A 22,410-nucleotide genomic window follows, 5' to 3' on the forward strand; every position below is an offset into this window, starting at 1 on the left:
GTCCCACCTGCCAGCACCCAGCCCATATCCTTCCTATTCATATACCCATCCAAATGCTTTTTAAATGTTGCAATTGTACCAGCCTCCTCCACTTCCTCTGGCAGCTCATTCAATACACGTACCACTCTGTGTGAAAACGTTGCCCCATAGGTCTGTTTTATATCTTTCTCCTCTCACCCTAAACCCATGCCCTCTAGTTCTGGACTCCTCGACCCCAGGGAATAGACTTTGTCTATTTATCCTATCAATGCCCCAAATAATTTTGTAAACCTCTATAAGGTCACCCCTCAGCCTCTGACACTCCAGGGAAAACAGCCCCAGTCTATTCAGCCTCTCCCTATAGCTCAAATCCTCCAAACCTTGTAACATCCTTGTAAATCTTTTCTGAACCCTTTCAAGTTTCACAACATCTTTCCGATAGGAAGGAGACCAGAATTGCACGCAATATTACAACAGTGGCCTAACCAATGTCCTGTACAGCCACAACATGACCTCCCAACTTCTGTACTCAAAATAATCTGACCAATAAAAGAAAGCATACCAAACACAGCCTTCACTATCCTTTCTACCTGCAAATCTATTTTCAAGGAGCTATGAACCTGCACTCCAAGGTCTCTTTGTTCAGCAACACTCCCTTGTATCTTACCATTAAGTGTATAAGTCCTGCTAAGATTTGCTTTCCCAAAATGCAGCACTTCGCATTTATCTGAATTGAACTCCATCTGCTACTTCTCAGCCCATTGGCCCATCTGGTCAAGATCCTGTTTTAATCGGAGGTAACCTTCTTCACTGTCCAATTTTGGTGTCATCAGCAAACTTACTAACTGTACCACTTATGCGTGCATCCAAACCATTTTATGTAAATGACAAAAAGTAGAGGACCTAGCACCGATCCTTGTGGCACTCCACTGGTCACAGGCCTCCAGTCTGAAAAACAACCCTCCACCACCACCTTCTGTCTTCTACCTTTGAGCCAGTTCTGTATCCAAATGGCTAATTCTCCCTGTATTCCATGAGATCTAACCTTGCTAATCAGTCTCCCAAGGGGAACCTTGTCAAATGCCTTACTGAAGTCCATATAGATCACATCTACTGCTCTGCCCTCATCAATCCTCTTCGTTACTACTTCAAAAGACTCAAATCAAGTTTGTGAGACATGATTTCCCACGCACAAAGCCACGTTGACTATCCCTAATCAGTTGTTGCCTTTCCAAATACATGTACATCCTGTTCCTCAGGATTCCCTCCAACAACTTGCCCACCACCGATGTCCGGTTCACTGGCCTATAGTTCCCTGGCTTGTCCTTACCACCCTTATTAAACAGTGGCACCACGTTAACCAACTTCCAGTCTTCCGGCACCTCACCTGTGACTATCGATGATACAAATATCTCAGCAAGAGCCCAGCAATCACTTCTCTAGCTTCCCACAGCGTTCTATGGTACACCTGATCCGGTCCTGGGAACTTATCCACCTTTATGCGTTTCAAGACATCCAGCACTTCCTCCTCTGAAATCTGGACATTTTACAAGGTGTCACCATCTATTTCCCGACTTCCTACATCTTCCATATCCTTTTCCACAGTAAATACTGATGCAAAATACTTGTTTAGTATCTCTCCCATATCTGCGGTTCCACACAAAGGCTAACTTGTTGATCTTTGAGGGGCCCTATTCTCTCCCTAGTTACCCTTTTGTCCTTAATGTATTTGTAGATGCATAGTCTACAGTTTCTCTTTACACAGGAATCTTGAGTACAAAAGGGATATCTATTGAAGCCTCTTCTATACAGAGAACATATGGGAAACCGTTTTTGAAGCAGCTAATCAAGTGGAGTTGAAGGCACGATCTTATTGAATGTTGGAACAGGATTGAGAGGCTGAATGGCCTACTCGTAATTTGTATATATGTTTCAATGATTGTAGTCTCAAGTGTCTGCATGATTTTCTGCTCCTACTTGTGATCCTTTTCATCACTTTAAAGCATCAATAATTACAATTCTGATTTTATTCCACAAATTTTGAAAATGCATGTTCTGTGTCGATTAATCAGAGTTTATTCTTCTTTTTAATATGATTTGCAGTAAAAGTTAGAATCACTGATTTTTAGGTTAGTTGATGAACATAATTGCAACTAATTTACATTAACATGTTTATCACTCCTGTTTGCATTTGGGCAAGTTCAGTGAACATATTGTAGACAAAGCAGTCAAATTATATACCTTTTGGCCTCCTGCCAGCAAATTAAATTTTGTTTAATTATTATGGTACCTTTGTGATTATGGCAGCCATTTCTCTTTTGGGATTCTTGAAACCTTCACTTCCTGAATGCAGTTGTGTGCTAGAATGTTTTATGATGTGTTAGTGAATGCTGGGTGATGGACGGCATCATTTGACCATTCCAATATTGGTGACGCTTGTTTCCCAATAAATGAACTTGTGCAATTTTCCATAAAGGAAAGAGCAGAAGTTTGCCAACTATAATTGTTATTTTGGGGTATCCGAAGTGAGCGCAACTACATTGTATATGTATGAGACTGGCTCCTGATTAGATGGTAGTTGTTAAATTACTGAGGTATTCTGATAAAATGCAGCTTCTATTTAAGTTTCTGTTGGAGGAGAGTCATAATGCAACTTTTGTGACCCTCTCTAAGAGTGATTTGCATGTTAGATGCAGATCTTCATTTGGTCAATTTATTGATTAGAAATGAATAAAAGCTTTACATTTACACTTAATGGTAAGGTCCTAAGGAGTGTTGCTGAATAAAGAGACCTTGGAATGCAGGTTCATAGTTCCTTGAAAGTGAAGTCGCAGGTGGCTAGGATAGTGAAGAAAACGTTTGGTATACTTTCCTTTATTGGTCAGAGCATTGACTATAGGAGTTGTGAATTCATGTTGCAGTTGTAGAGCACTTTTTGACTATTGTGCAATTCTGGTCTCCTTCCTAATCGGAAAGATGTTGTGAAACTTGAAAGGGTTCAGAAAAGATTTACAAGGATGTTTTCAGGGTTGGAGGATTTGAGCTATAGGGAGAGGCTGAATAGGCTGGGGCTGTTTTTCCTAGAGCATCGGAGGCTGAGGGGTGACCTTATAGAGGTTTATAAAATCATGAGGGGCATGGATAGGGTAAATAGGCAAAGTCTTTTCCCTGGGGTGGGGGAGTCCAGAACTAGAGAGCATAGGTTTAGGGTGAGCGGGTAAATGTATAAAAAGGGACTTAAGGGGCAACTGTTTTTCATGCAGAGGGTGATGTGTGCATGGAATGAGCTGCCAAAGGAAGTGGTTGAGGCTGATACAATTGCAACATTTAAAAGGCATTTGGATGGGTATATGAATAGAAAGGGTTTGGAGGGATATGGGCCTGCTGCTGGCAAGTGGGACTAGGTTAGGTTGGCATATCTGGTCAGCATGGACGAGTTTGACCAAAGGGTCTGTTTCCATGCTGTACTTCTCTATGACTCTCTTTCTACAGTCTCAGAATACGTTTTTTAAGGAAACACAATGAAAGACATTTGGGTTAATATTAATTATGGACTTCTTTGATATAAGCAACCTATGTTACTTGACAAGTTAACCAATGAGCACCTGAATCATAGAGAGAGCACCTTGGACTTTGCATTTTTGTTTTCTGCTTATTTCAACCACAATTGGGGCAGAACAAATGGCCTTTTGAACACTTCTAATTAGGAAAGGATTGCTTGGGTTCATTTGTTTCTGATGGTTAACTAGAAGTCCCCAGTTGGAATGGTGGGGGGTGGTGGTTGTTTCTGTTTACATTAATGTTTGGTGCAGACAGGATATCAGCTTTGCTTTAAAGTCCACTCTAGTTGAATAATCCACCAGCATTTGCCTGAAAATTGCCGGTCATTTTGGCACTCAGTTGAGGTGAAGAGAACAACATAAGCCCACTGAAGCAAAATCTGCAAGAGGAAAAAACATCTCTTAATAAAGGCAATACTAAAATCTATCAAATAAGGGCAGCAGCATAAGCATTTCTCAATCTTGGTATAATAGCTCTCTTTGCCAAATTGATTTAACATTTCAGCTTTTCAAAATCAAATGAAATGACTTGAGCACAGCACACTGTAAATATTGAAACGTCACTCAATGATCGCATTTGGTTGTCAGCGCTTGTACCATTTGGAGCACATTTTCCTTATTTGCAGCAGCTGGCCTTAAATAGCTGTGATGAAATTGAACCATCCATCTTATTTGTGGTCAGCAGTTGACAGTATTAAAATGGAGTAATTGAATTGGGTCAGCTCTATCAAAATGTTAAAGAAACTCTTTTACCTGCTGTGTGATTTTCATGGTTGACTTGTTAATAATGCAGTGAGTGGCTTTCTCAAATTAATTTCATTTTGTCTTCCAGCTTCACAGAGAAGGCGATACCAAGCGTAATTATATCGCACCGTTACAAAGCACAAGACACACCTGCTCGTAAAACATTTGAACAGGCTTTGACGGGAGCATTTATGTCAGCTGTCATTAAAGATCTGCGGCCTAGTGCTCTGCCTTTTGTGGCCAGTTTGATCCGTCACTACACCATGGTGGCAGTAGCTCAACAGTGTGGTGAGTAAATGTCACCTTCTACGTTGTTGAGATTGAACTGAGGCCTTTCTGAAGCTACTACAAGCAAAGAAATTAAGTCCTTGTAGAACTGAATGGAGGATATTGCTGTGGTTTAATTCCACAGGTGTGAAATTACAATCATAATTGACAAATGCATGAATGTGTTAGAGAGTAAATGTGGGACTTGTCAGTCCAGTGGAATTTGGATCACATGACAGTGTTATACGAAATTTAAAATTATATTTTAAATACCATTTTAAAAAAAATTCTATGTTTTATCTATGTTTAAAAAACATGTTTAGTTTGTAATAACACTTCTGCTCAATAACATTTTGTTTGCAACTTGATTGTATATGCAGTCACTTTAAACAATTTAGCTTCCAGCTTAAGCTCAAAGAAATAATTCCACTCCATTCTTTTCATGACTTCAGGATGTCCCAAAGCACTTCACAACCAATGGGTCCTTCTGAAGTGACATCACTGTTGTAAAAAGGGAAGCAACATCAGTTTGCATGTAGTACACTCCCACAAACAACATTGAGAGAAAGGAGCAAATAATATTACCTTGAATAAATCCTTACAGTAGAGGAATGCATTGCTTGGTGGAGATATGGGATCTAACTTGTACCTTTTTAAACATTTGCTGGTTCTTTATTGTCTGCGCTAACATATAAATTATAGACATTATCTTTTCTTCTGCAGCCTGCAATTCTGTGTTTTTACTTTGTGTGGTGTGTAGTTTAAAAATCTTTAATTGTGTTCCCCAGGCCCTTTCTTGCTTCAGTGTTACCAAGTAGGCAGTCAGCCAAGCACAGCCATGTTCCACAGTGAAGAAAATGGATCAAAAGGAATGGACCCACTGGTGCTTATTGATGCTATAGCTATTTGCATGGCTTATGAGGAAAAAGAGCTCTGCAAAATAGGAGAAGTGGCTCTGGCTGTTATCTTTGATGTAGCAAGCATAATTTTAGGCTCAAAGGAACGGGTAGGCACTTTTGTATTTCTGATGGGCTTGTTGAGCAATGTTATCAAAGCATAATCATTTTTAACTTACAACCCATGGTAAATAATCTAAAGTGGAAGGCAAGAACTTGTGTTTATAAAGCACCTTTCACAACCTGAAATATGCCAAAGATCTTCACAGCCAGTTATATGCTTTTGAAATGTAGCCATTTGTAATCTATGAAATGTAGCAGCTAATTTGCCTACAGCACATTTCAAATAATGGTGACAGCAACATGATAAATGATCACTTGATCTGTTTCTTTTTATTTTTAGTGATGTCGATTAAGGGGTCAATCAAATGGGTAGGGAGATGGGTGGTCGTATGTTTTGGGCTTCTTCATAATCTTCTCATGGGTTTGTTTTTAATATCCACCTGAGAAGTTAAATGGCATTTCTCATTCAAAAAAAAGTTACATTCTGTTCAAGGTAATAAATAACATATCATTAGAATTTTTGATGTGTTACCAAATGAGAAATGTTTTGTTTTAAATTCCAATAGGCATGCCTGTTACCTTTATTTTCGTACATTGTGGAACGTCTTTGTGCGTGCTGTTATGAACAAGCCTGGTATGCTAAACTTGGTGGTGTCGTGTCCATTAAATTCTTGATGGAGCGCCTTCCTTTGATTTGGGTCCTACAGAATCAGCAAACGTTTTTGAAGGCTCTTCTTTTTGTCATGATGGATCTGACTGGAGAGGTATTGTGCTTCTCTTATGAGATTATGGGATACATAAAAATAATGATGTGTCATGAATTTCATCTAGCTCATGGTAGCACCTGCTTGTGCTTGTACTGAATTGTACATGAACTGAAACTAGATTTATAAATCAGTGAGTGCAATCAACCGTTTTTTCTTCTAAAGTCATACTCACTTATAACACTGGAGGAGGCCATTCAACCCTCATTATGCTTGCACTGATCAACAAATTTCTGATTCTAATTCTATTTTCCAGCTTTTAGCCGATAGCCCTCTCTCTGTGGTAAGTGAAGGGAATATCGAAATGCTGCTCAAATGTTAGAGTTTTTGACTTGCTATCCCTTCAGGCAATGAGTTTGTCTCCCACCACTTTTTGGATGAAAAACATTCTTCTGAACTCTCCTGTTAACCTTCTGGCTCATACTTCTAAATTTATGCTCCCTGTCTGTTGACTTCTCTACTAATGGAAGAAATGCAGCCTTATCCAAGTTAACTATGCCCCTTTTATAATTTTCTATAAATCTCCATCGGGTCCCTTCTCTTCCTTTTGCTATTCAAAGGAAAACGACCCAGGGCTATCCGATTTTCCTTTTCTTCCCAGCTCAAACTCTGTCCTAGGCTGCATCTTAGTAACTCTTCACTGTACCCTCTCTGATACAGTTACATCTTATCTATGATGAGGTGATCAGAACCACATGCAGTACTCAAGTTGTGGCACAACCAGTGTTTACACAGTTCCAGCATGAATCTCCTTGCTCTTGTATTCTCTGCCTTGGCCATTTTGTTGTCTTTCCCTGTTACCTTCACAGATCTGTGAATATATACACCAAGGTCCCTTAGATCTTCAGGACTTCCAATGCCTTACCATTTATAGTGCAATCCTTTGCCTTGCTAGCCCTCTCCAAGTTCATTACCTCACGTTTTTCCACGTAGAATTCCATTTGCCTCTACTATGCCCACCTGACCAGTCCATTGATATCCTCCTGCAATTTATGGCTATCATCCTTAGTGGTCAGCACCCCACTAGTTTTTCTCATCTACGAACTTCTTGCTCATATCCCTTACAATTAAGGCCCAATCATTAATGTGCAGAATAAACAAGAAGGTCCACAGCACCACGTCCCAGTAAAAGCAGACTTCTGGTTAATCAAACACTCCTCTACCATCATCCTCTGCTTCCCGCCTCCAATCGATTTTTGGATTCAACTTTGCCGAGGGTAACCACATGCTCACTCTTGACCAGTCAGTTATGAAGGATATGGCCTTTCAGCCAACTAACATCTTCATGTTGTAAAGCATCCAAAGGCAGAGAAACAACATTTGGCACCAAGCTGCATAATGCAATATTCAGACAATGACTGAAAGCTTGATTGAAGGGACAAGTTTTAAAGAATATCTTAAAGTTGGAAAGAAAAGTGGAAAAGATTCCAGAGCGGAGGGACCCCGGCCAGCAGAAGGCACGGCTTCCATTGGTGCAGAAATGAAGTTTGAGGCTGGATAGTTAGGGATGGGTATTAAATGCTGTCCTAGCTAGCAATGCCTACATCCAAGGAAGGAATAAATGAATGACCGTTCAAGCCAGAGTTGAAAGAATGCTCGGATCTCTGAATGTCGAAGCTTGAAGTGACAGGAGCTTGTGAAAATGGAGAATTTGAAAGGTAAAGAGGAGAATTTTTGACTGGCAGTATTGCCAAACTGGGAGCTAGTGTAAATCAGTTAGGGAGATGATGGAGGCTTGGTATGATTTAGGATCTAGGTATCAGACTGACCATGCCAACAGATGGTTGAATTCCTTGTGATAAGATGTTTTGCTTAGTGTTTACTGACCTTTACTGAAAGGGCTAACTTTGCTTCTGTGCAGGTTTCCAATGGAGCAGTGGCAATGGCCAAGACCACTTTAGAACAGCTGTTAATTCGTTGTGCGACTCCATTGAAGGATGAGGAGAAGTCTGAAGAGTTGCTTGCAGCTCAAGAAAAATCATTCCACCATGTGACTCATGACTTGGTGCGGGAGGTGACCTCGCCAAACTCCACTGTGCGAAAACAGGCCATGCATTCTCTGCAAGTGCTTGCTCAAGTTACGGGGAAAAGTGTAACAGAAATAATGGAGCCCCACAAAGAGGTAGTGCACAAACTCTGCAGTATTTCATTTAACTGGAGGTATGCTTTTGTAACTTATGAATTTTGGAGGGGAAATCACTAGCAGGTCAGGCTAGTGGCTTTTTTGTGCAAATGCATCTATGAATTGCTAAGAAAGCCCTACCTGCTATAATACACAATCTTGCAAGGACAGAAGGTCAAGGACATAAACTTGTTCTTCAAGATCTCATAATGAAGATGATTAATAGGATCATCATTTGTTTTTCCTATGGAGAATTCCTTCTCTTTGAAACATGCTTAATCAATTAACTGTGGTTTTCGGGGATGAACTGAAATTTTCTCTGTAGTTGTATTCTGTTGTTGAAACTGCATTATGGTCTCTGCACTGCTAGATAGTTACAGGGCAGGGTCCTTGATGTTACCCGACTTGACGTTACCACGCTGCAGTCTTAAAGCTGGCCTTATCGTAAGGACTTTTTGCCAGGGTTTTGTTTATTTGACAGTCTGATAACCTTGACAATATGTGAATAATTTGTCAATTCTGAAGGTGAAGAGAAATGTGGAACCTAAGCCTTTCCTTTGGAAAGGCATTGGCAGAGCTTTAGAAGTTGTGGCCTACCCATTACGTTTATATTTGAGATGTGTTTGAATCCTTCGTGTCTGCCATTTTTTGTTATGAAGCGTTTTTGTGTTGTGATATTGATGAAGTGTAGAACGTTAGTTTGATTCTGGGTTACTCAATGTGCTGTCAGGTCCTACAAGATATGGTTCCACCTAAGAAGCACTTATTGCGACATCAACCAGCAAATGCTCAGATCGGATTGATGGAAGGAAATACGTTTTGCACCACTCTACAGCCCAGGCTTTTCACCATGGATCTCAATGTAGTTGAGCACAAAGTATTTTATACAGAGGTAAACGTTTCACACCTGTACTTTCTTCCTGTATTACCTACCCATTCTTTTCATTTTGTGTGTGAACTTGTTTTCATGGCAGTTCACTTTTGGTAGTATAGCTTCTCTAAATTTGGTAAACTTCAGTGATTTATTTGGACAAACAAGTCATTAATTTATCAGAAAGAAAATGCAGTCACTTAGGGTGTAGATTTAGCTTCTGGAGTTTTTATTTAAAGTTCAGCCTTGTTGAATTTGTCTCTCTTGTGCCGATGTAACCTTTTTTTGTTTTTGTGGCCATTCATATAGATAGCTTTCAGTGGTTAGAGAGTCATCTGCTTCAGGTTTGTGTGTGTTGGATAATTCCATTCACAAGCATGAGGGTGTTCATGTATCTGCACATCATTCAGGAGTCTGAATAGTTTTACAGAGCCCAAAGATGAATGTTTTCACATTGGAAGAAGCTTCTGTACTTTACTGAGTGAATACCGTACTGTCAGAGATGCAGCCAATAGACAAACCTTTCAAAAGGTGGGGACCATGATGTTTGTCTGATTGCTTCAAGATCCAAAGCTGTTCTTCCACAAGTCCATATAACATCACATTGAATTGACTTCTGTGCACTCCTCAGCATTAACCTTTCGAGCCTTACATTCTCATACTACTAATTACTATCTGATTCTGATTGTTTCTCATTAGTGGTCAGTAATGAAATAAGTGCAAGGGGTTGCTTTGGAAATAGAAACAAGTTTTCAAGGTGGGCGGCACGGTGGCACAGTGGTTAGCACTGCTGCCTCACAGCGCCAGAGTCCTGGGTTCAATTCCCACCTCAGGCGACTGACTGACTGTGTGGAGTTTGCACATTCTGCGTTGGTTTCTTCTGGGTGCTCCGGTTTCCTCCCGTAGTCCAAAAATGTGCAGGTTAGGTGAATTGGCCATTCTAAATTGCCTGTAGTATTAGGTGAAGGGGTAAATGTAGGAGAATGGGTCTGGGTAGGTTGCGCTTCGGCGGGTTGGTGTGGACTTGTTGGGCCGAAGGGCCTGTTTCCACACTAAGTAATCTAATCTAAATCGAGTTTTTATGACATCAAAGCATTTTGCACAGATAGGATGTCTGTCAGTTGAATACTTCCATTTAGCAAATAATGGTGCTTGACTTGTTGAATGCTTTTATCTTGTTGCAGTTGCTAAATCTCTGTGAAGCTGAAGATGTTGCACTTATGAAACTCCCGTGCTACAAAAGCCTTCCTTCACTTGTGCCGTTACGCATTGCTGCCCTGAGTAAGTGAAACCAAACAAAGCAGTAGAAAGCTTCTGTCTTAACATTTTGCTGTTCTTTATAACCAAACTCTAATTCAATTTGAAACCATTTTGTGATAAATTGAGGTAGCTCGGGAACTGTTAAAACACTAATCTGTTTTGATGCTCGTTTTGGAGGAGATTTATGTGTGATTATAGCATTTTGTTCATGGATGGACTTGAAAAGATAAAGCAAGGTTGGTCTGTATGATGACATAGTGACATTGTGTGTCAGTGCCAATGTAGGGAGATGCTGACTAATGGAAGGTGCATGTATGTGCTCTGATGAGCTACCCTTAGCTGCATCTTTGTAGCTATAGAACAAAAAACAAAAGCATTAGTGGAAGGTTGAGGAGCTACCTTTTCAGATGCTGGTACATGTGTGTAAGTTGAGGGTGGGGTAGTTTGGGTCAGAGACACTAAAAAGGATGATAGCAGTGGATTCAGACCATGTCTATTCTTTTACAAGTCTTGCTTTCTCCTTTTTATGCTCTTTGTACACAGATTGATCAGCTTATTTAGCTGGATGGCTGGTTTGCAGTGCAGGATGGTGCCAGCTGTGTGGCTTCAGTTTCTGCAATGGCTGAAGGTCCAACCTTCTTGACCTTACTCCTTACTTGAGGAGCGGTGACCCTCAGGTTAAACTCACCACTAATCATCTCTCTCCAAGCAGTGGTGACTTCACAAGCAAGAATGTGGAAACAGGAGAAGGCTGCACAGCTGCTTAGAGCTCTTTTAAATCTCAAATTTGAAATTTTCACTTAATCCTCAGCCTCAAGGGAGAGGGAGAGGGAATTCCCAACCTCTATTATCCTTTCTGTGAAGCTGTGCTTCCTAACCTCCTCTCTGAATGGGCTTGCTCTAATTTTAAACTCAAGTCCCCTTTCTCTGGGTCCCCCACATCAGAATAAATAATGTTTCATTCTGCCCTATTAAATTCTTTAATCACTTTAAAATGCCTTCATTAGAGAACCTGTTAACCTTATGTACTCAATACAGTCATCAAAGATAAGTTTATAAGTACCCCCACCCTCTTCTGCGATTTGCCATCTTGTTTTGTATGTGTAATTGAGTTAGTTTATTCTTCCAATGTACAAACTACGACATAAGATTCTTATTCTAATTGTATATGCTAATTCATATCTTGAAGTTGTTCACTGGTTTGCTGTTCTCTTGGTTTGTGTGAAGAGTGAAATTGTGCTGCTTTGCTTTCTCTTGAATAGATGCCTTAGCTGCCTGCAATTACTTACCTCAGTCACGAGAAAAAATCATCGCTGCACTGTTCAAGGCGCTGAACTCGACAAATAATGAACTGCAAGAGGCAGGAGAGGCCTGCATGAGGAAGGTCAGTTGTATTGTAGTGTTTTTGGTGCAATTTTGGTGTTGCTATTCAGACACTTATTGAAAGGAATTCAAACAAAATTATCCTGAATTAATGCTCTATTAACATTTAACAGCATGTTCTGTTGCCATGACAGACACTTGCTTGTCTGTAATTAAATAAAGCAATATTTAAAAATGAAATTTGTTGTGTTGTCATTAGACAAAGTGGTGATGCAGGCTAAATTTATTGTCCTAATTAATTGTTGCTTTTCCACCAAATATCAATTAGCTGTAGTAATGTGTGTAGTATAAAAATGATGAGAACATAGCTTTCAAAAGACTCGAGACAATTATGGGCCCCTACTTAACATTTAGAAATTCACTTCCTCAAAATACAGTGCATGTAGAATATTTAAATATTTTTAAGGCACAGATATATTCTTGATTACAAAAGACTGAAGGATTATCAAGTAAAGGTAAAGTCAACATAATCCCAGAGGACCACCATAGAACTACTCTCTCATTCAAGAGAGATAATTGGTGAATTCAGGTGAGGGTATAGATTGGTTAGCTCAGTTGGCTAGACAACCGATTTGCAATGCAGAGTGATGGCAACAGTGTGGGTTTAATTCCCACACTGGCTGAGGTTACTGAGAATATCCTGGCTTCTTAACCTTGTAGGAATATAGTTCAGATCACCCATGATCTTACTGAAAAGTGGAGCAGGCTTGAAGGGTTCAGTGGCCTTCTTGTACATATATTTGTATTTAGTTTGGCAGTATCTGTAGAAAGAAATCAGTTAATGTTTTTGGTCTGATGAAGAGTCACTGAACCTGAAACATTAACTCTGATTTCTCTCCACAGGTGCTGCCAGACCTGCTGAGTTTTTCCAGCAATTTATTTTCATGTCTGATTTCTAGCACCCGCAGTTCTTTTTGGTTTTTTTGTTTATGTTTCATCCTTTCCCAGTTGTATAATGATCGATAATTTATTCAATTTTTAATGCTGTTTTTCAATCATGCAATAATTTGAGTTTTAGGCAAGACTAGTAATGCAGTGTGAATCTGATTCTTAAAACATTACATTTGTTTGCATTTTAAATCAAATTTGAGTTCAGGAGTGTTTTGTAATTCATGAAAGGGAGTGTACTATTTTTTCAAAGAGTGGCTTACCTTTTGCAGAATGTAAACAAAACACTGGTCCATAAACACAAATGTTCCTTTCACATCTAATACCCAGTAATTAACATTGCTAGGTTTAGCATTGACTTTGGAACTGTGTATTATGTCTTTCATATTTGAATGTGGATAAACAAGCTATTATGCAAGTACAATTTTAGTGATGTAGGTTTGTTTGCTGCGCTAGAAGGTTTGTTTTCAGATGTTTTGTCACCATACTAGGTAACATTGTCAGTGAGCCTCTGGATGAAGCACTGTTGGGATGGCTCACTTTCTATTGATGTGTTTAGGTTTCCTTGTGGCGATGTCATTTCTAGTTCTTTTTCTCAGGGAATGCTTAACAGTATCCAAGTCGATGTGTGTTGATAGACACATTGACTTGGATCCTATTTACCACCCCCTGAGAAAAAGAACTAGAAATGACATTGGCAACTCAATAAAATCTAAACACATCAATAGAAAGCAGGCCATGCCACCAGTCCTTCATCCGGAGGCTCACTGATGATGTTATCTAGTATGGTGACGAAACATATATGAAAATGAACCTACCAGCTCAATGAACAAACCTACATCCAGAACTTCAACCTGAGCTACAAATCTTCTCAAAACTCACGACTACTATTTTAGTTTGGCTGCATAACTGAGTGTTTTGGGCAGTCTTGAAGCTGAAGTGAACACTCAAAACTTAATTGCTTTCTGAACACTTGTCAATTACAGTCTTGAAATTTTTTTTTCACAAATCCCTTTGTAACTTTGTTCTCTAATATGTTGATCAGCATGAGTGTGATACTTTCCACAAAGCAATCACAACAATAAAATAGCAAATCCACTTTTAATATGATTGTTGTCATGCAAGCTTTTACTCCAGATAGCAACAGAGGACTTTAAAGAAGAATGATAAACCTGAATATTAACTATCTGAATAAGTACTGCAGAACTTGTTTATATCAAACTGAAATGTTCATGCAATAGGGGAGTAGAGTGAACGTTTACAAGTCTGTTTCCTGGCTTGGTGGGATTGGTGTATGAGGAGAGGTTGAATCAGTTAGGATTATATTTGTTGGAGTTCAGGAGGTTGAGAAGGGGTTTTACGTAAGCCTATAAAATTCTAACCGGGTACATGTGAGAAGGATGTTCCCGGTAGCAGTGAAGTCTGAAACCAGAGTCAAGGTTAGGACTCCGATGAGAAATTTCTTCACCCAGAGAGTGGTGACTCTGTGGAATTCACCATCTCGCAAATCAGTCAACAACAAGTTATTGTATGATATCAAGAAGGAATTGGATATAGCACTTTGGTCTAAAGGGTTCAAAGGATGCGGGGAAGTGGGAACAGACTACGAAGTTGGATGATCAGGTATGATCATAATGAGTAGCGGTGCAGGCTCAAAGAGCTAAATGGCCTTCCCCTCCTATATTCTATGTTTGCGTGTTCTATGTAGCATGACACTATATCTAGTATTCCTTTATTTTATTGAACTTTAAAGCCTTTGAGATTTAGGATAATTTCTAATTAATGTTTTTAATCGCTTGAATTTTCTTTCAATGTTTACATTTTTAGTTTTTGGAGGGGGCCACAATTGAAGTAGATCAAATCCACACTCACATGAGGCCACTCCTGATGATGTTGGGTGATTATCGCAGCCTGACTTTAAACGTTGTGAATCGCTTGACGTCTGTTACAAGACTTTTTCCAAACTCCTTTAATGATAAATTTTGTGATCAAATGATGGTAAGTGTACAAGTAACTTTAACTGTAGTAGTATTTGCACATTGTAGATATTTAAACCGTTGTGGAATTTGTGTTATTAACAATCAAAAGTGATCTTTTGTCACTTGTTGGCCATTTTTCTTGCTCTGCCTTTCTGAGGAAGTTAAGTTGTGCTAGATAGCAATGATTTTTAAGATCTTTTATGAAATAGAACCAGCCAACCAATGCCAGAAACCGAAGCAGCCTCTAGATATTTGGCAATTTATATCGATCTCCATTTTCTCAATCTACTTTAATCTGGAAATGGAAAGCTTTCAGTAGTGCTGTTAATTCTAATTGAATCACACTCCTACTAAATGGCGACATACATAGGGATAACATGGAATAGGAAGAGACAATTTAGCTACTTGAGCCACCTGTCCCACCTTTTCAAGAAATCACTGCTGATGAGTACAGGAATTGGACGGTCATATTGCAGCTGTACAGGGCATTGGTTAGGCCACTTTTGGAAGATTGCGTGCAGTTCTGGTGGTCTTTCTATCGGAAGGATGTTGTGAAACTTGAAAGGGTTCAGAAAATATTTACAAGGATGTGACCAGGGTTAGAAGGGTTGAGGCATAAGGAAAGGTTGAATAGGCTGGGGCTGTTTTTCCTGGAGTGTCAGAAGCTGAGGGGTGACCTCATAGAGATTTATAAAATCATGAGGGGCGTGGATAGGATAAATAGACAAAGTCTTTTCTCTGGGGTGGGGGAAGTCCAGAACTAGAGGATGTAGGTTCAGAGTGAGAGGAGAAAGATATAAAAGAGACCTGAGGGCCAACTTTTTCTCGCACAGGGTGGTGAGTGTATGGAATGAGCTGTCAGAGGAAGTGGTGGAGGCTAGTATAATTGCAATATTTAAAAGGCATCTGGATGGGTATATGAATGGGAAGTGTTCGGAGGGATATGGGGCTGGTGATGGCAAGTGGGGCAAGATTAGGTTGGGGTATCTGGTCCGCATGGACGAGTTGGACCAAAGGGTCTGTTTCCATACTGTATATCTCTGACTCTATTTACATTTCACTTGAACTTCATTTCTATTTTATATTCTTGTCCAGCAATAAATCTATTGATCTTATTTTTAAGCTATGCTTGCACTTGCTTTTTGTAGGAGAGAATTCCATTCTGCTACACTTGAGGTTAACAAAAGTGTCCTAACTCCTGATTTTAAGGTCATGTTCCCTGGTCCTTGGCTCACCAAACTGCGAAAAAATGTTTCTGCCTCTATGGATTTTTTTTTTCAAAACCCTATAAACCAAATCAAATATCGCTCCATCTTCTGTAATCTAGGAAATGCAAACCTAGTTTATGTAACCTCTACTCATAAGTTAAATTCAGGAGTTCTGTGAGCATTCTAATAAATTTATCCTGTGCTCCTTCCCAGGTCAATATATTTTTTCTAAGCTATACAGTACTGCTGATCAGGTCGGGCTGGAGCTTTGTACAGCTCTCGCAAAATTCCTACCACCTAGCCTTCATAAAGACTGACATTAATTATGCCACTTTTTTTCTCTCATTTTCTATCTGGTCCCTAAATTTTATTGATCTGTGTAGATGGACCTCTAAGTCTGTTTGGAGTTCCAGTTATTAAGAGCTTTTCAACTTTTACATAATGTTTGGATCTGGTAAGAATTGTAGTTTAAGAATTTTAAGAATGTGAGTTTTCTGCCATGGTCTTTAGAATACAGAATTTGTCAATGCGTTGGTTTAAGAAATCTGGAAGTCACCTTTACCATTCAGAGCTATCTTGTTTAAGTATTTTTTTGTGGGAGAAAAAAAAAACGCATCTTCAGTGCAAAAGTTTTGGGACATTTAGCTATTTTAAATAGTAGTCTTTTAATATTCCCATTCATTTGGCAGGGTTGTGGGAAAAGCACTAAGTGAAAATGTGGGTTATAATTATTCATGTATGAGCACCTTTCACAGAATAAGTTATCCGATGGTGCTTGACAAGAACATGATAAAACAAAGTTTTAAATTGAACCATGTAAAGGGATGTTAGGCAAGTTGACTAAAAGAGTTACTTTGTCTTCCACAAAAACTCTAACAATATGAAATGCACAAGCCTGGCTGAGCTGTTGCTAAATGGGGAAGTCTCTGGACTAACACACTTATTAAGGGTGTCTCCCAGCCTATCCCTTATGGCTGTCAATATGGGAATAAAAACCGATAGTAAGACACTTAAACAAAAAAAAGAATTTGAGCTTTTGTCAAATTCTGAAGAACATGGGGATATAGAATATCTACATAGGAGAAGATGGCACTAATTTGTTGAAGTTAAGAATACAGTGATAGACAGATGAAACGCTATCAGGACCAGTTAATTTGGCCTGCCCAGACAATTATGATAAAGCATGCATTCCCTATTCCACCAAAAAATCAAATATGATTGCCTGGGAGACATGAGCAATCAGAATAAAAACCCAGGCCACTTTTCGGGGAAAATAGAACCTCGCTGATGTAAGGAAACTTGGTGTACTTGGTATTTTTTAATGTGAAAGCAAGTTGAATGAATTAAGCTGAGTGAATCATTATTTTTGCCAATTGTGCTCACTAATTGTGAAATAAAGCAGCTTAATGATTCATATGTGACTCAAGGTTTCTTGATTCTCCACTGAAATGTTTGCAGTGGCATTTGGATATCAGGTAGGTTGGAAGCAGAGGAGGTGCTATTGTTACAACCCTGAACTATGCTGTTGGTACTTTGAATTGACTCTGGCACAGAAGAGATGTGTGTTGAATCGCAGAAGTGACTGACAGCAGTGGTCATGAGAAAATGTTTGGGAGCGAACTGAATGATGTGGAATGAATTCAGGATGGACTACGATGGATGGGACATGGGTCTCAGTCAAGTGTGAATCAATTTTTGATTTAAACTGAATCTCTCTCACCAATTTACTCAGTCAGACTGTGCTTAAAATAAAATTCTGATGACATCTCTTCTCAATCAATACCTTTCGATCTGTTGAAAGCTTTATTTCCCAGAAACCTCAGGTATAACTCCTTCATCCAATAAGCATTCAAGGTAGTGCTCTGCCAGGCACTGGTGGTAATTTCAATTAGTTTTGTTTGGGTTTTGTTTGGACTTGGAGCTGGACGAGTTGTAAATCTATGAGGTAAAAATAATGACTGCAGATGCTGGGAACCAGATTCTGGATCAGTGGTGCTGGAAGAGCACAGCAGTTCAGGCAGCATCCAAGGAGCAGCGAAATCGACGTTTCGGGCAAAAGCCCTTCATCAGGAATAAAGGCAGTGAGCCTGAAGCGTGGAGAGATAAGCTAGAGGAGGGTGGGGGTGGGGAGAAAGTAGTATAGAGTACAATGGGTGAGTGGGGGAGGGGATGAAGGTGATAGGTCAGGGAGGAGAGGGTGGAGTGGATAGGTGGAAAAGGAGATAGGCAGGTAGGACAAGTCCGGACAAGTCATGGGGACAGTGCTGAGCTGGAAGTTTGGAACTAGGGTGAGGTGGGGGAAGGGGAAATGAGGAAACTGTTGAAGTCCACATTGATGCCCTGGGGTTGAAGTGTTCCGAGGCGGAAGATGAGGCGTTCTTCCTCCAGGCATCTGGTGGTGAGGGAGCGGCGGTAAAGGAGACCCAGGACCTCCATGTCCTCGGCAGAGTGGGAGGGGGAGTTGAAATGTTGGGCCACGGGGCGGTGTGGTTGATTGATTGGTGCGGGTGTCCCGGACATGTTCCCTAAAGCACTCTGCTAGGAGGTGCCCAGTCTCCCCAATGTAGAGGAGACCGCATCGGGAGCAACGGATACAATAAATGATATTAGTGGATGTGCAAGTAAAACTTTGGATGTGGAAAGCTCCTTTTAGGGCCTTGGATAGAGGTGAGGGAGGAGGTGTGGGCACAGGTTGTACAGTTCGTGCGGTGGCAGGGGAAAGTGCCAGGATGGGAGGGTGGGTTGTAGGGGGGCGTGGACCTGACCAGGTAGTCGGAAGGCGGAAAGGGGTGGGGAGGGAAATATATCCCTGGTGGTGGGGCCTTCCCCTAGGTCCAAACTTCCAGCTCAGCACTGCCCCCATGACTTGTCCGGACTTGTCCTACCTGCCTATCTCCTTTTTCCACCTATCCACTCCACCCTCTCCTCCCTGACCTATCACCTTCATCCCCTCCCCACTCACCCATTGTAATCTATGCTACTTTCTCCCCACCCCCACCCTCCTCTAGCTTATCTCTCCATGCTTCAGCTCACTGCCTTTATTCCTGATGAAGGGCTTTTGCCCGAAACGTCGATTTCGAATCTCCTTGGATGCTGCCTGAACTGCTGTGCTCTTCCAGCACCACTAATCCAGAGTTGTAAATCTAGTTCGGTTTCTTCTGTTCTGATTGACTACGCTGGTCTACTCCCCAACCGACTGAGGGGTTAAAAGTTTGGAGTGAATGTTTCCTGATTTGTACACTGTGGTCTTGACAATTCCGTTTTACTCCTGGTCCGTCCCACACGTTATATTTTTCATTAACTTAAGTTGATCCTAAAGTCTATTGCCTGTGTCCCAACTTTCTCCAAACTCATTCACCCACAATCGCTCCATATCCTGTAAATCTGTCACACCTCCATTCTAAAATTTTTAGCCTACTGCAATCCATTTAGGCTTCCCCATTATCCCTGTAACCTACTCCAGCTCTGCTTTTTTTCTACTGTCCTTCAGGTTTAGTCTGTGGCACATCTCCAATTTTAATTCATCCACCGGGGATGGCTATTCCTTCAATTACCAAGTTCTATGCTCTAAACTCTGTTTCCTCCTTCAAAATCACCTTTACAGTTTTGGCCATTTTCTGTGTTGTTGCTGTGACTCGATGTTTAATGTTTTTTCTGTAGTGCTCCTGGGAAATACATTGGCATTTTTCTTGCTATATTAAAGTGGTAGCACAGTATGTCTCAAGTAGAGCATAAACTTTGGCACGGACTGGTTTGGCCAAATGGCTTGTCTCATTTCAGTGAAGGAAAATATAAAGTTGCCATAGTCCCATAGGACTGCTCTCTCATTAGAGAGACACGACTGGTGGTGGTTTAATCTGAAAGTCATCATGCCTCAGATACTGGCATGACTCTGCATTGCAAGCCAGCTGTCCAGCCAAATGAGTCAATCGCCCGCTACCCGTACAATGTCTGCTAATAACTTGGTGTTAATAGTTATTGAGCAACGTACGAGGTTGCTTAAAATAATTATTAATAATAAAATAAGTATACAAATATTATTGAATGACCTGGCTTAAGTACAGTATATTATGTGGATAAATGCTTTTTAAAATAGAAAATGGATGTTCTGCGCTGTATGACTGTGCATCAGAGTGCCTGGTTGCTAAGTCTTACAAACCAGGATGCCTTAGCACAGGTTGCAGTAAACAGCCTGAGAGGGAGGAAGGACTGAGAGCAGCATATTGGAGCAGACCAGGGGTTTATATATTTTATATACTTTTAATGCTTTCCTTGAGGTTATTTTTCAGGTTACTATTTAAGTTTTTAGAGGGTCTTCTTTCTTGTTATCACTAATTCCTTTATTATATAATACAGTCAAGAAACAACATTTATCTTCTGTAATTGTGTTACCCTATAAGTTACAGGGGCACTCACAGAAGCAGAATTAGAAGAATTAATCAACATCCTGAAACAACATCATCTCTTTGTCAAATTTAAATCCACAATACGCAAATGTTAATATCTTAGACAACACAGTATTTACATTAGCAGAAAATGATAACAATAAATTAGCAACAAAACTTTTTTTGAAAATAATTTCGTACACAGTAACCATTCTCTGAAACGTGCCTTTAAAGACTAATGATGTTGCAGCTACTGTGTGTTCCATTAACTCAGTTAAAACTATTCTCTTTTCATCATGAAACCTCCCTCTTCCTCAGTCTGGCTTTTGCTCACCCTTCCCTGCCTAACCTTTCCACCTTCCTCTTCTCTTTTTCTATTCCCCAACCCCTTCTATTCTCTCTCACTACCAACTTGGAGCTGTCCCCTCCCTTCTGCAACTCTCTCCTCCAGTCTTCCAGCACTGGCCCAATAACTCCAGCTTCTCCAACCTGAGATGGCTTGGTCACACTTGCTTCTCTGTCAGTGTTTCCGGTCCCCCTCAGCTGTCATTTCTCTCACGTGCTTGCTACTGATGATAAATAGTCTTTTTGAGGATCAGCTCCTCAAACTGCTTGATCGTTCTACATGAAGGAGTGCATCCTCTGACTGTTCTCATGATTGAATTCTCTTGCAGCTTTTATAGGGTGAATTTACCCATCATCTCTTTGCAATTTGAATGCTTTAATTTCACGGTGCTTTGTGAATGTTGCATTTGGATGTCAAGTTTTAATTCCTCATTTGAATCTTCTGTTTTGTTCTTATACTGTTATGGTCAGATTTAAGATTTTCCTGGCATTCCATTTATTTACCATCAAATAGCAAAATCACTTTCATGGTTTAAAATTCCCTGCTGTTCTATTGAGACTGGGGTCTGGGTTACAGTCACTGCATGCTTTCTTTTATTGTTTCACTTCTGAAAATGTAATTAGCAAATTGACTCCATGAAATAGTCAAAAGAGATAGCGTTCTGACGTGTATAAGTAACAGTGGCCTCAAGGTATAATAAACTGGAGTAATGTTTGGCATTACGCTAAATTGTTTTAGCTGAAATTGCCCCAGAATTCTGTGGAAATGTTATCTACATTAGTTGCATTATGCATTCTTAGATGCAACTTGAAGAGTTTGGTAATTTTTGTGGCATTTTTCCTCTTATTATTGAGCAAGAGGGTGAGGGAAAACTAGACAGTACTGGAAAGGTCACACTTAATGCCTGTTTCCAAAGGGGCCTCCTCAAAAACATGACTGGTTTTACAACTGAATGGCTTGCTTAGTCAACTTAGAGTTGACTCTTTAGTGTATGATACAAGTCATGGATAGGGTTTAAAGTTTATGGTTGCCAGGTTGTCAAATTAACACAAGTTAGTTTTTGACCATCCGATTCTGGGATCTGAATAACCAGGTTTATTTAGTAGCAAATGTCAAGCAGTGGCTGAGGAAAAGTAAGTGAGTATTTCCACTTTTAAAGTACTCCAATCTTGAACTCCCATGTTGGGTTTTGAACTTGCGTACTCTGAATTACTGGCCAACAATGCTAATTCATCCATATCTAAGCAGCATAAATATATTCAAAACACTTATGTCACAAAGCTGGTCCCTTTTTCTAAAAGCTTTTCCTTTTCTCAAGGATACTGTTTCCTTGATTTTGTTTCAGAGGGATCATGAAACTCTCCTGGTTCCGATTAGACTGATTTGGTACAGAGGTTAAAGGATATTGAGAGGCCTTTATGTTTCTATGTAAACAGATGAGACTTCAGGGCAAAGTGATCATGTTTTAGAAGTGACCTGTATAATGAATGGGAAGTGGTCAGCCCTCTAGCTGGGCAGTTCAATCCAGAACTAATTAGGAGTTCAACAGTAAACTGTGTGGAAACTCTCTCCTTCTGCCCTTCTAACTTCAACCTGTAAGCATTTGTTTCATTTTTTTTACTGGTCTTTAAGGGGGTTTGCTTATTGGGACTGTTGTGTATATTTGGAACAGCAAAATTAAGTCTAGTTTGGATA

At 40.1% G+C, this 22,410-nt stretch overlaps 1 protein-coding gene across 2 annotated transcripts in view; it reads left to right on the plus strand.

The window, feature by feature from the left end:
- trrap (transformation/transcription domain-associated protein) overlaps positions 1-22,410 on the plus strand; it is a 223,741-nt gene that overhangs the window by 50,531 nt on the left and 150,800 nt on the right. For both annotated transcript variants that reach the window (XM_072559829.1, XM_072559830.1), the window contains exons 23-30: positions 4,372-4,571; positions 5,339-5,556; positions 6,076-6,273; positions 8,135-8,395; positions 9,126-9,287; positions 10,451-10,547; positions 11,789-11,910; positions 14,625-14,795. In XM_072559829.1, coding sequence (XP_072415930.1) covers positions 4,372-4,571; positions 5,339-5,556; positions 6,076-6,273; positions 8,135-8,395; positions 9,126-9,287; positions 10,451-10,547; positions 11,789-11,910; positions 14,625-14,795 — 1,429 coding nt within the window. The remainder of the gene's footprint in view (positions 1-4,371; positions 4,572-5,338; positions 5,557-6,075; positions 6,274-8,134; positions 8,396-9,125; positions 9,288-10,450; positions 10,548-11,788; positions 11,911-14,624; positions 14,796-22,410) is intronic.

The sequence above is a fragment of the Chiloscyllium punctatum genome, chromosome 40, assembly GCF_047496795.1.
Source record: "Chiloscyllium punctatum isolate Juve2018m chromosome 40, sChiPun1.3, whole genome shotgun sequence".
Taxonomy (NCBI): domain Eukaryota; kingdom Metazoa; phylum Chordata; class Chondrichthyes; order Orectolobiformes; family Hemiscylliidae; genus Chiloscyllium; species Chiloscyllium punctatum.